The sequence below is a fragment of the Paroedura picta genome, chromosome 3 (assembly GCF_049243985.1).
Source record: "Paroedura picta isolate Pp20150507F chromosome 3, Ppicta_v3.0, whole genome shotgun sequence".
In the NCBI taxonomy this organism is placed as follows: domain Eukaryota; kingdom Metazoa; phylum Chordata; class Lepidosauria; order Squamata; family Gekkonidae; genus Paroedura; species Paroedura picta.
Window position 1 is genome coordinate 124,410,502 of NC_135371.1, and position 14,386 is coordinate 124,424,887.

General features: G+C 42.6%; 1 protein-coding gene across 6 annotated transcripts in view; it reads left to right on the plus strand.

The window, feature by feature from the left end:
• Window positions 1-4,317: 4,317 nt before the first annotated feature.
• Window positions 4,318-14,386, plus strand: part of QTGAL (queuosine-tRNA galactosyltransferase) — a 267,594-nt gene continuing 257,525 nt past the window's right edge. For 2 of the 6 annotated variants that reach the window (XM_077327584.1, XM_077327587.1), the window contains exons 1-3: window positions 4,319-4,967; window positions 8,324-8,440; window positions 11,786-11,885. In XM_077327584.1, the coding sequence (XP_077183699.1) occupies window positions 4,788-4,967; window positions 8,324-8,440; window positions 11,786-11,885 (397 nt within the window). In that variant the 5' untranslated portion in view covers window positions 4,319-4,787. Of the gene's footprint in view, window positions 4,968-8,323; window positions 8,441-11,785; window positions 11,886-14,386 lie in introns of all 6 variants that reach the window. The other 4 variants (XM_077327585.1, XM_077327581.1, XM_077327586.1 and 1 more) reach the window with 4 other exon arrangements.

The window sequence follows — 14,386 nt, forward strand, 5'->3', positions numbered from 1 at the left end:
TACTTTACGTTTGCTCCTCACATAACTGAAAAATCTTTTCTTGTTACAATGGGCTTCCCTGGCCAATATTAGCTCACTCTCAGCTTTGGCCTTTCTTATGATTGATCTACAGTGCCTAGTAACCTGTAGGTACTCTTCTTTAGAGCTCTGTCCTTCCCTCCATTTCCTGAACATTTTCCTTTTCTTTCTTAGTTCCTCTTGAAGTTCTCTGTTCATCCAAATAGGCTTCTTAGAGCTCCTGCAGTGTTTTCGTCTTTCTGGGATAGTCATTGATTGAGCATGCAATAGCTCCTGTTTGAGTAGCGCCCACTCTTCACATGCTCCCTTCCCTTCCAGCATTCTCGTCCATGGTATGACACTCATCATGCCTCTGAGTTTATTAAAGTTTGCCCTACGAAAATCCAACATCCGCGTCTGGCTACAAGCTTCCTTGGCTCCCCATCTCAAAAGGAATTCTATGAGGACATGGTCACTTCCCCCTAGGGTCCCCACCTCCTTCACCTCATCCACCAACTCTTGCCTGTTGGTCAGTATGAAGTCCAGTATGGCTGAACCTCTTGTGGGTTCATCTACCATTTGATAAATGAAATTCTCAGCCAGGCAGGTCAGAAACTAAATGCATTTGAAGATGCCTCTTACTTAATTCTTCTGCAGGGCTTCTAAATTGAAAATGAAGCACCTCATTTACAACACAGTTCTAAGAAGCGTTATACCCTAACAGTTGAAGTCCATGGACTTAGAAGGGTGTGCCTTTGCTTAAGATTGCACTTCTAGATTCTTTGAGGTGTAAACTGAGCCCAGAATCTGGCTGTGCAATTGAATGTTTGTACTGGAACAAGGCACTCAAAGAAATACCTAAATCTTCACTGGGTTTACACTTGACATTACAATACAATTTTTTTTTATCTGTTGGACCCCATATATCTCTTTTAAAACTAAAAATTCCTACAAAATCCGTGACTAGATATGTGGTGGAAGAGAGGCTTGTCTTCCTGATATGTTAATTTCTGAGAGGATTTTGGCTGATAATTTTTAATTTTTAACTCCCTCTTCTTGTTTTTTTAGAATCTACAAACTGGCTGTATTCCAAGAATACAGGCATTCCCTGGGATATACAATTCCTTTTTACAAGCTTCTATAAAATTTGTTGTTAGGTGGAAAGTCGTGTCCGACCCATCGCGACCCCATGGACAATGATCCTCCAGGCCTTCCTCTCCTCTACCATTCCCTGGAGTCCATTTAAGTTTGCACCTACTGCTTCAGTGACTCCATCCAGCCACCTCATTCTGTCATCCCCTTCTTCTTTTGCCCTCAATCACTCCCAGCATTAGGCTCTTCTCCAGGGAGTCCTTCCTTCTCATGAGGTGGCCAAAGTATTTGAGTTTCATCTTCAGGATCTGGCCTTCTAAGGAGCAGTCAGGGCTGATCTCCTCTAGGACTGACCGGTTTGTTCGCCTTGCAGTCCAAGGGACTCGCAAGAGTCTTCTCCAGCACCAGAGTTCAAAAGCCTCAATTCTTTGACGCTCGGCCTTCCTTATGGTCCAACTTTCGCAGCCATACATTGCAATTGGGAATATCATAGCCTTGACTAAACACACTTTTGTTGGCAGGGTGATGTCTCTGCATTTTAGGATGCTGTCTAGATTTGCCATAGCTTTCCTCCCCAGGAGCAAGTGTCTTTAAATTTCTTTGCTGCAGTCCCCATCTGCAGTGATCTTGGAGCCCAGGAAAATAAAATTTGTCACTATATCCATTTCTTCCCCATCTATTTGCCAGGAATTGAGAGGGCCGGATGCCATGATCTTCATTTTCTTGATGTTGAGTTTCAAGCCAACTTTTGCACTCTCCTCCTTCACCCGCATCAACAGGCTCTTTAGTTCCTCTTCGCTTTCTGCCATTAGAGTGGTATCATCTGCATATCGGAGGTTGTTATTTCTCCCTGCAATCTTGATCCCAATTTGTGACTCATCTAACCCCGTCTTTCTCATGATGTGCTCCGCATACAAGTTAAATAGGCAAGGCGACAGTATACAGCCTTGCCGAACTCCTTTCTCAATTTTGAACCAAGCAGTGATTCCATTCCCGGTTCTCACTGTTGCTTCTTGACCTGCATATATGTTTCTCAAGAGACAAATAAGATGCTCTGGTATTCCCATCTCTTTAAGAACTTGTCACAATTTGTTGTGCTCCATACAATCAAAGGCTTTAGCATAGTCAGTGAAGCAGAAGTAAATGTTATTCTGGAACTCCTCTGCCTCTTTGAAATCCTGTCTCTACTTCTGGAAGTTCTCGGTCCACATATTGCTGAAGCCTAGCTTGTAGGATTTTAAGCATAACTTTGCTAGCATGAAAAATGGGTGCAATAGTGCGGTAGTTTGAACATTCTTTGGCATTGCCTTTCTTTGGGATTGGAATGTAAACTGACCTTTTCCAATCCTGTGGCCATTGTTGAGTTTTCTAAATTTGCTGGCATATTGAGTGTAGCACTTTTACTGCAACGTCTTTTAAGATTTTATAAAATTACAATAAGTCTATTGCAGTTTATATTCACCTGCTCCCACAGTAGCAAACATCACCCTTGCTTTAATACTTTCCAGGGGACATTTAGAAACTAAATGCATTCATGTGTCATTAGCAGGTCATGCAAGGCATGTCACAGGAGACCAAGAGAAGAACCATGAACCAATTTGATCATCCAGTTCATATTTCCTTATGTTTTGCATAATTGTTATCATCATTCTATTATTTACTGCATTATTGCTTTTCAAACAAGATCTACAGCTTGTCATTAAAACAGGGTTTAGAAATATGTTAATTTCTCTAATTATGTATGATGATAAAGCCAATAATTCATGGCATCCTTAGCAGAGTTACACCCTTCTAAAATAATTGAAGTCAGTGAGCATAGAAGGGTGTAACTCTGCTTAGAATTGCACAGCAATTGTGTGTTCAATAATTTCCTGCTCTGTGTCAGAAGTCTCAATGGGGTAAAACTTTACATTCATTGGCCATTAAGTCTGGAAAAGGCATCACTTGTCCAGTTTCAGCAGAGAATCTAAATAACCTCACTGACAACTTGTGTTCTAAGGTTTCCACTGTCATCCTTCAAACCTCTATATCCCCAGCAGAAAGAACTCTTTGTTCAGCTACCCAGAACATATGGATGGTCGATATGAGAGGAAGCATGATTTTGCCTCTGTCACTGGCTAGAGATCCAAGAACTTTTATGCAGGGTTTTAAAAAATGCATTTATTCTATAGTTTTAAAGGCATCTTCAGGATCATCTTGCTGAAAGGCATCTTTAAAGATGTTTGGGGAACATACAAGCATAAAGCAGATGTTTTTAAAGGGCATCTTGGTGGAACATTTAAAGGCTCATTAAAAGACTAATAGGAATAATGAAAATCAATGCATATTCGGTTCCACTGGATCCTTTTATAGTCCACTGATTTTCCAACAGTCCACTGAAAAGAAATTAAAGCACGAGTGATTGGTTACTTTACATATAATTAAGGATTGCCCTCAAATAGCCAAGTGTCTTTTCTCCAAAAGAATACAAGAAAATATGGACTTTTTTGATTTACAAAGAGACTCTTGCTCGTTTTCTTAGTATCTATAATTCTAGAAAACAGTCTCCTTTTGGCATACAGATGAAAGAAGAGCCATAGGCAAGCAAAAACATTCTATTTATGTGAGCACAGTTCCCAGGGTTGGGGGAGCTAGTTTGGAAAGGGCAATATCACTTGTGTGGGGTGGAGAAATGTCATGAAGGGCACTCTGGGTCAAAGAGGTTCTTTTGGATTTGCAACAGCACAGCTCAATTCCCGCTGTACATTTTCATATCTCGAGCACCATGAGCACCTGCAGAATGCCATTTCTTTGAAGGGTGTCCAATGAAGTGAATTTATGCCGGCATCCATTGCCTTAAATCTACAGTGCTTTTGAATGGGATCTAGACTTTCGTTTGCCTAAGAGCAAAGCATCCGCAGAGCACCCCATCCTACTGGCAGGGGCCATCTTTAAAAAAAGAAGAAGAAGAAGCCACAGTCCAGGATACCTCTAGGCATGTGTTGAAGGGCTTTAAAAACAAAAAAATGAAAGGTTCATCTTGTAGAAAGGAAAGAAATTATAAGGAAGGCGCTGATGGGGTTGTTCCAATGACCGGGACCGCAGATTATAGGGAAGGTTGCCGAGTTGCAACTCTCAGCCCCTCTTCCGAAGCGACCCCGACTCCACCCCTCCCGCCCTCGCTCTGCGCGGCGCCCTGCCGCCGTTCTAGCCTCCCGGTCTCTACTCCTCCGCCAGAGGCGGGAAGGCGTGGGCAGGGGAGAGGCGGTGGCCGGGACGAGCGGCACGCGCGGCTTTGCGACTCCGGCGCCCGCAAGATTGCGGAAGTGGTGGTGGTGGGGAGGGGACAGGGCGGCCGAGCAAGGAGAGGGAGGCGGCAGGAGTCCGCGTGGCCCTCTTCCTCTCTGGCGCCCGCGCGCCTGCCTCCCGCGTGGCCTCCGCTTCCGACCCCATTCGGATCCGTTTCTCCGTCCCTCCCCCCGTATTGGTTTCTTCTGAGCCCTCGCGCATTCCTTGCCGCTTTGCAGAGCTCCGCTTCCTTCTAGCCACACGCTCAGCGTGACCTTCCTTGGCTTCTTCGTGCGCGGGGTGTGTGGCGCACTGCTGCCCCGCCTGCGGCGTGAACAGGCTGACCTGGAGCGGGCCAGGCTCCACGGGCCTCCTTGCAGGGATGCGGCTCGCTTTCATTGCCCCGGCCTCGCCTTCGCGTTTCGCTGACAATGGATGGGACAGGAAAGGGGCTAGCTCCCCCTTTTCAGGAAGAGGTCGCCTTGGATGGTGTGGAGCTTGCGCAGGGCAAACAACCGGCCTCTGCGGCTCCTGCCTCTTGGGACAGTCCTGAGGAACAGTCCATTGTACATTTGACTAGAGGAAGCAGGAAAATCAGTGGGATTCAGGTGGTACGTTCTGCAGTGTTCCACTTTGCTCTTCATAGGTTTGGAAAGTTTGTACAGTCAGGTATGCCTTGGACTTTAGGTTGCTAAGTTCCTCTTCCTGGTCATTGGTGTGGTATGAGCAGGTAGGATTTCCTGATCCAGGTTTGGAAACTTAGAGAATTGAGAATGGAGCCTGGGAAGGACAGGGACCCTCAAAGGAGCCATTTAATCCCGTGCAACTGATCTCGTCTGATGCTAAACTGTAAAACCGGGGGGATCCCCATGCCCCACCTGGAGGCTAAAAACATTGGACTGCCAGGAATTCTTTTGGGATCCACCTGGAGGCTGGTAACCCTTTTCAGACTAATGGCTCCTGCAGAGGAACAAACCATTATTCAGCCTTTCTCAATGTTTTTTTTCCCCATTGAGAAACCCCTGAAACATTCTTCAGGCTTTGAGAAACCCCAGAAGTGGCACAATCGTGCAGAATACGGTTGGGAAGCATAGCTGTGTACATGCCCATTTGAGGCTCCTCCTCATCCTTCCCGGCCCATCATTGACCATTTCAGTAGGGGTGAGTAGGTTGACATGACCATATAAGATCATGTCACCTGATAAATGTTTAACAAATTTTAAACATATTTATTAAAAAAATTAACTTCCTGCCCATTCAGGAAACCCTTCCAGGGCTGTCAAGAAACCCCAAGTTTTCATGAAGCCCTGGTTCAGAAAGCCTGCCATTATTGTTGGCAGCCCAATCAAGATCAAGGTAGATGCTGTAGGAAGCAGCACTGAGATTCTTTCCAAACTACTTGCCATGGTATAAAAGCAAGACTTTTCCTAAGGGCCTGACTTATATTAAAGGTGTTATATTAAAGGTGTTCTATAGTTATTATTTTAGAACAAAGCCATTTGGGAAGAATACTGTGTGGAGTTAAAAATAATCAGGTCTAAAGCAGAAGAGTTTCTCATATGGTTTTGCATGGGCTTGAGGTCTTGCTTTAAAGTGTAGGACAAAACAGCAACAGGTGCCTGGTTGGTGTGCCAGAGATCTGTAGGCTTTGTGGATAGTGTGCTGTCATGCTAGTGAAAAATATGTAGGTCACAATCAAGTTAGATTAGTATCTATGTAGAGGTGCATCTGAAAAGTGGCCAGAAATTTGAACTTGTTCCTATATGTAAAGCTGGATTATTGTTGGAGGCTGGGTACAGGAATCTGGATTATCACCCTAATGCCAAGAGATATACTGGCTGCCCATTTATTTGCAGGCGATTTCCTTTAAGGTGGTAAGAGGGTTGCATAGCTGTAAGGATGTCTTTCTCCATAGTGTCCAGTCAAAAGCCTTAAATCTCTGCTCATATCTGGAGATGTGAAACAACTGACAAAACCAGAGATTTCTTAGTGGTGCTGCCTTGCATTTGGACAGCCTTCATCTTCACGGCTTGTTTGGTACCATCAAAATGCCATATAAGATCCATTCCAAAATGTTTTTCTGTACCTAGGCTTTAACAAGTTTATTGCATTCATTATGGTTGCCTGTTTCATAGCATGCATCCCACTTGCGTGATCTACCACTGTGTTATGATTGCAGTTCTAGAACCTCTGTTGGGATTGTGCTGTTGTTCTATGTTCTTTTTTTAAATAACCCTTCATGTTGGTTTTAGTTTTAGTTTTAGTTTTGTAAAATTGCTTATTAGTTTAGCCATCTCAAGGAGAACAAAACCTGTAATAAACTAACTATTTTGCATGGGTTGCAAATAAGATGTCACATCACATGGAGCAGCTCTTTGCCATGGTAGGCTCATCTTTGAACCAGGCCTGAGTCAGTTCAAGTGGGGGCTTAAGTACTGCATTGTTCACTACTTCGCTGCTGCAGTATGCCTTGCAAAACTTGTCTCTCTCACTTTCATCAAAATGTCTGTAGAGGTTTTGTTGTGTGTAATGTTTAGCCTTCTTAATTAAGTAGCTCGAAACTATGAATATTAGCTTGCCTCATGCATGTTATGTGATGACAGTGTTTCCATAAATTAAATCTGAATCAGAAAGCATGATGTGGAAAGCCTTGTATACTCCTGGTTATGGCAAGAGATCAAGGGCTGATCATCATTTTTTTAAAGCTAGGAGTGTATCCTTTTTTGATACAAAGCTGATTCCCTAAGAATATGTGTATTGTTTGAGCAAGCTTTTAGAATTGTGCTGATTTTCTGAAGAAGACACATTTGCAGAGGGTTCCCTACATTTTCACTGGATTTAGCTGCCAGCCAAAATTTTAGTTGCAGCCCTGATGTTTTGTCACCTAGGGGTGAGGGCATGCTGAATTATAGAGTGCTGCAGCCTTTGTGAAGAAGACACACACTTGCACTTTTGTCAAAAGGGACAAATGATAGCAAACATAACGAGTAAATTCCTGGACCCCTGATGAGGTGAAACTTTCTATTGTATAGGAGCCTCTCAGACTTGCTTCTGTTTTGTGTTTCCATTGGTTAGCAATACAGATTTTTCTGTGAGACTGGTTAGTTCCAAAAAGTGTGGGTGTAAATGATGTGCAAAAATATGTTGTGGTTGGATAATGCTGCCACTTGTATTACTGGTTAGAGGAGGATATAGCTTCATCCTAGTGTAATATTGTTGGGTTAATGTGGTTTTGAATGTATGAGATCTGATTCAAACTGAAGGATTATGAAATTTTGAATTTGTTTTACTACTGCTGATTATGACTTGCATAATTGATAGGTTTGGGAAGGCAACCTCAACAGTTGGTTGGAGCAATTTGAAGATACAGTATGAATGTGAAACAGCCAATTCAGTATTTGTATTTTCTTGTGCTGGAAGCAATGTAAGAAGCTGTGTCGTGCTCAGGTAGCTCATTTGAGATAGATAGATAGAAGCAAGACTATGTCATACTCTTAAGACAGCTAGAAGGAGTCCACAGTTCCTAAAGTTAAGACTACTTAGTACAAAGTAAAAACTGTAGGAAAGGTGATTTCACATTTTTTTAAAAGAAATATATTTAAGATGCCAAGGCAGGTGTTTGCATGTAAGATTACTAAAGGGTGATATTAGTTGATCTCAAATGGACTGCATGTCCATTTCTGACACTAGAATAAAGCTATGAGTGGGGTTGAAGAAGAGAAATGGGCTAGGTTGGGGAGTAGGAGGAAAATTGTAGATGGAATCATTGTTTTCTTAACACTTACCAGTGTTGAACACAAGTGTAATAAGGAAGGCAAACTATTTGTAAAGAATAGTGCCATTCAGTTTCTTTTCAGAGGCTGGTGTGTGTGTGATAAGAGGGTGTAATAAAAGTACATTTTTAAGTGTAGCAGGGAGTATAAAATAATTTGTATTTACTTACACCATGTTTATGTATTTTTTGTAGTCTGTAATTCTGCCAATTTACAATGCCGAATGCTGGTTGGATGAGTGTTTGAAGTCTCTTTTGGAGCAAGACTTTCAAGGTTCCATTGAACTCTCTGTTTTTAATGATGCTAGTACGGTATGTACATTTTTATACCTATTTAGTTACTGTATGCTATTCCAGTTTACCTGTAGCAGTTAAAGAATATTCCAGCCGCTGTTGATTCTAGGCATTGAATGTCTTGGCCTCAAGTGGGATGCAGCTGGGAGCTTGGCCATCTCGGTGGTGTACTACATACCCAGCACACCACCAGATGCCCTATCAGCCATTCAGATTCTGACTTACCCAGGGAGTTTTATGGATCCAAATGGATTCCTGAACACTCTGTGGGACTCAGTGCCTCTCAGTGCTTCTCTAAATGAGCTGGTCAGCAACTGGCATGACTGGATGGTGACTATACCATTGATGAGATGGCTCCCTGATGCTCTCTCCGTCCCTGTCTGAAGCCAGCCCCCAGAGTTCTGTGATAAAAAACAGGAGCTGAGACATTTAGAATGAGTTTGGAGGAAAACTCGTGATGAAGGATCGAGAGTACCTTATAGGTCATTTATGAAATCCTATGAGATGATGGTGAAATCAGTAAAATGAGACTTTTTCTCCACTTTCATTGCATTTGCGAACTCGTGCCCAACACAATTATTTAGGGTAGTTTGGTTGCTCACCATCCTGGAAATGAATTGGAAATCAGGTATGAGGCATTTGTGAACTATTTAGATAAACTCTTGACACTCTGCCACAACCTTCCACCAACTTTAGATACAGAAAAGGAACTAGAGGCCCCTTGGCCGCCTTTGTAGGCAATACTATATGGTTTCAGACAACTCTCACTGACCAAATTGAACAGGGTGCTGACTTCAGTGAAGCTAACAAAATGCCCTTTAAACCCCCACCCCTCACGGCCACTAAGAAAGCCAGACAATAGGGGCCCCTCTCTGGGAGATAATGAATCTTTCCCTCTCAACAGGAGAGTTTCCAGAGGGGCTGAAGGAGGCAGTAGTACAGCCACTACTAAAGAAACCATCTCCAGACGTGCAGGAACCTGCCAACTACTGACATGTCTCACATCTTGGGATGGTGTTGGGAAGAACTGCTGCAGACCACGTATCTTCATTCCTGAATGAAGCTTTGTTCCTGGAACAAGCCTAGTCAGGCTTCAGGCCTGGCAATGGGATTGAAGAAGAAGAAGAAGAAGAGTTGGTTCTTATATGCCGCTTTTCTCTACCTGAAGGAATCTCAAGGCAGCTTACATTTGCCTTCCTTTACCTCTCCCCAGACAGACACCCTGTGAGGTAGCTGAGGTTGAGAGAGCCCTGATATTACTGCTCAGTCAGAACAGCTTTAACACTGCCATGGCAAGCCCAAGGTCACCCAGCTGGTTGCATGTGGGGGAGTGCGGAATCAAACCTGGCTCACCAGATTAGAAGTCCACGCTCCTAACCACCAAGCTGGCTCTCTTGTTGGATGACATCTGACATCAGCTGGACCCAGGTGGATCAGGGCTACTCATATTGCTTGACATGGCAGCGTTTGACTCAGTTGACCATGAGCTGCTAGCTCACTGCCTTGCCAATGCCAGGATTTGTGGGACAGCTCTTGAGTGGCTGATCTTCTTTCTTCAGGATCACAGACAAAGGGTAACAGTTGGAGAGAACCAATTACATTTCTGCCAACTTCCATGCACAATGCCACAGGGAGTGGTTCTCTCCTCAATTTGGTTCAATATCTTTTATGTGCTGGTATGGAGGATCGTACTGGGATGTCTTTAATACAATGATGAAACTCAGCTCTTCCTCCTGATGGATGGCCACCCTCATTCACCCTCTGACTCATTAGCCAGATGTCTGGAAGCAGTGATGGGATGGATCAAGCAGAGCCATCTGAAACTCAATCCTTCAAAGACAGAGGTCCTATGGTTCAGCAGGCAGGGTCCCAGCTAGGAATTGTGATTGCCCTGCCTGGATGGAGTGCAACTATCAATGGCACACTCAACCAGGAACCTGGATGTGACCTTTGACACCTCCCTATCCATGAGGGAACAGGTCACAAGAGTAGCATGGCTGACGTTCTTCCATCTGTGCCAAGCTAAGCTGCTAGTGTCCTACCTGGCCCCAGAACACCTTGCCACCATTATCCATTCAACAGTCACCTCTAGAATAGATTTCTGCAACTTGCTCTATGCAGGCCGACCCTTCTCTTTGCTCTGGAAAATCCAGTGGGTATAGAATGCAGCAGCCAATGTCCTCACAGGAAGACCCTGGAGGGCCCACATTTGCCCCACACTCCAACAGCTATGCTGGATACTGGTTGAATTTTGGATCAGGGTTTCAAATCCATGTGCGGTCTGGGTTGTGCATACTTGAGAGACTCTGTCTACGCCCCCCCTCCCCCCCGAGAAAACTACCCTCTAATTGCAACAAGCTGGCGATCCCTGGCCCCAAAGAAGCGTGTCTGGCTTCAACCAGAGCCAGGGCTTTCTCTGTCTTGCTCCCCCCCCCTGGTGGAATGAGCTCCCAGAAGAGATCAGGGCCCTGTCGGAACTGAAATAGTTCCGCAGAGCCTGTAAAATGGAGCTCCTCCACCAAGCCCTCAATTGAGGCCAGTGAAGCAACACCACCAAGTAGGTGAAGCAGCACCATCTAGAAGCCCCCCCCTTCACTACCACCAATCAGATATCGCACAGATACAGCAGCTCCTGACCAGACACCCATTAACCAAAGTGACACCCACAGCTGAGTAGTTAACGATTGAACGCTGTACGGTTTATAATTGTTATAATAATAATGTTGTTGTGTTCATAAAGTTTAATCCTTCTGTTGATATATTCTCTGTAGTTGATCAGCATCACAATGGATTGTGACCTGTGAACTCTTATTGTAAACTTCCCTGAGCTATAACAGAGGGCAGCATAGAAATATAATAAAATAAATTTAATAAATAAATAAACAATTGTTATCCTGATTAGTTATATGTTTACCTTTTAAAACTGAAACATAACATGAAATTGCTGAATTGTAATTCATCAGGAAGTTTGATTACATTTTAAAATACTGAATTACAAGTGATAATTTACATAAGTTAGCAAAGCTAGGAAAATGGTCTTGTTACCAACTGCAGCTGTTGTGAATGATCTCTGTGACTTAGAAAAACTTATCCCCTGGAAAATTTTGTTGGCTTTGAAGGTGCTGCTAGACTTGAACTTTTTGCTTATCATGCTGCAACTTTTGCATTTCAGGGCCTTTTGTTCCTGTTGTGCACATATTATTTTTTATACCTGTTCATATATGTGTGTGACATGTGTATGCCCATACAAATGTATGATCTGCTGGCTGTCAGTATGCTTCCTATATTTAATTAATCAGGTTCTGGTTCATAAAAGCCTTAAACAACAACAGCTGTTGAGGCAATTTCTTCTTTTCTTATCAGGACAATTCAATAAATATAATAGAAAAATGGAAAGTTTTGTTAGAAGAAGTGGACATTCAAGTATGTGTTGGCGGACATTGTTCACCTCAGCCACGAGGAGGTAGGTGAGATTGTAGACAAACTGTACTAGTTTCTGGGAGTACTGAGTGAGCTGGATGACAGCCAATAACCAATTTGCTCTTGGATAATTAATAATGCTGGTAGTACTTATAAAGACCTGCATGGTCTGGTGCTGGGGTACTTGAACAATATGTGAACAATATTAATGGAAAACAAGGGTGTGTCTGCTAAATGGATTTAACTTATTGTGACTTTATTGCCAAAAAGAAATTGCCTAATGTTATATTTTACATTCTTTGAAAATAATACTTGCTTTTTTAAAGTCCTGTATTAAATTTCAATAATTTTCATAGACTATAAAAAGGATTAAAATGGTCAGAAGACAAAAACTCTGGATTGAAGCTAGCAAGGGATAGATTTAAGTTGAATTGAAAAGTGTGATCACTGTAGAATGAAGAATGGCCAGGTTTGACATGACCTGTGAATATTTTTGTGTTGATGACCTTTACGAAGATGGCAAAAGGACAATATATTAGTTTTTGAATGAGGAGAGCAGAATAACTTCAGACAATAAAAGGTAAAGGTAAAGGTATCCCCTGTGCAAGCACCGAGTCATGTTTGACCCTTGGGGTGACGCCCTCCAGCGTTTTCATGGCAGACTCAATACGGGGTGGTTTGCCAGTGCCTTCCCCAGTCATTACCGTTTACCCCCCAGCAAGCTGGGTACTCATTTTACCGACCTCGGAAGGATGGAAGGCTGAGTCAACCTTGAGCCGGCTGCTGGGATTGAACTCCCAGCCTCATGGGCAAAGCTTTCAGGCGGCTGCCTTACCACTCTGCGCCACAAGAGGCTCTTCTTCAGACAATACTTAATTTAAATTTAATTTTTGGTCAATCAGTTTCATTTCCTTGCACATGGTGATTTGCCATGTTCATACATATTTTATTAATCTGTCTTGAAAACCATAGACACAAAAACCTACTTTAAAAAAAGCCCCATGACCTCTCTATTTGTTTATGTGGTGTATTTTCTGAATCATCTGAAACCAAAATGGGGGGAGGGTGTGCCCTATAATGTTGTAAGCAGTTTGTTATGCATTGATCATTTTCCAGTGCAGAGCAGCTTGTTTGTATTAGCATTTACATTTAGGGAGTCAGTTTTTGTTGGAAATCTATGTGACCTCTTTGTCCTTAGCGATTTACTTCACTGTGTTAGTAGAAGTTGTAGGGAATACTTCCTTTGAGACAAGCAGCCCCAATAAAGAAACAATGTGACAGTCTTCATGTCCTGGACTGTTTACACTAGATTAAGATTCATTTCTGATTCTTTTTTGTCCTGGAAAAGGAAAAAGAAAAACAAAAGGGAAAAACCTTCACAAAAGAAAGGGTCAGTGGCTTTAAAGAAACTACCACAAAACTACTTCTTTCCAAGACTGAGGAATGTTAATATCTCACAGGGTCTTAGGTTTTTTCTCCTGTGACCATGGTAACAGGCTCTTTTCAGTTAGTAAGCAGGCCTTACAAAATTCAAAGCCTTGGCACAAACATTTGACACTCATCAGTACAGCAGTATCAGGCTGAATTCTTTGCTCATGCCAAACACAAGAATCATTGCCTGAGACCAATTTTTAATATCCAGTTTCACTACAGAATAAAATAGCTTCAGAGTCATATAATTCTGTTGATATCAATAGGATATCATTACAGGCAGCTTACCACTAACATTTTAGATGCCTTGTTTTCAAACTGGACATCTTTTATAACTTTTGGGGCTTAGACAAACAAGGCCGTTTCTCATCTGGCCTCTTCCACCTACCACATGTGTATGTAAGAACTTCCAAGTGTTCTTTATGAATGTTTTATCCTTCTCAAAGCATTAGCTTTGTCCTTCAAGTCCCTGATTTTGATAGTTGTGTAAGTAGCATTGCATTAGCTTAACTTAAAGTTCTGGTAAATCAGAGTGTCCTCTTTAACTGGTGTAAAAGCAGCCTAACATAGTTGTTGAATTTTGGGCTGATGATTTTAAATGTAAATAAACTTAGATTTTTGGGTACTGCTTTATTGCTTCCTTGCCCCACATTTATTTATGAGCTCCTTTGTATGGCTGACCCAAGTCTGAGTTTGTGGCACATGAAAAAGCCTTTAATTTCAGTATTGTTTTGCCTCATCTAAAGTATGTTGGCTACAAATAATCTGTAGTATGATGAAGAGAGATGGCCAATCTTGACTAAACTGTTGGCCCTGCTTGAGCTGTTTCTGCCCTGTGGTGGGATTCAATCCAATTTATTTATGGTCATAGACCAAAAATAAAACATTTAAACAAAAGGTTGACATACATGTGATGGGATTAGTTGAGTAGTTCAGCTTGAGTCTATTCATTTCGGTTTTTAGGATAATTGTCCAGAACTGTCCCCCCCCCCCCCCCAGTAATCATGCCCAGCCCTGCTTGACTGAGGATGTAATAATAATTTACTGAGTGTGCAGAAAGTTCAACAAAAAGGAGAGAGAGGTTCAATTAGGAATCAGGATAGAATCTGGTCT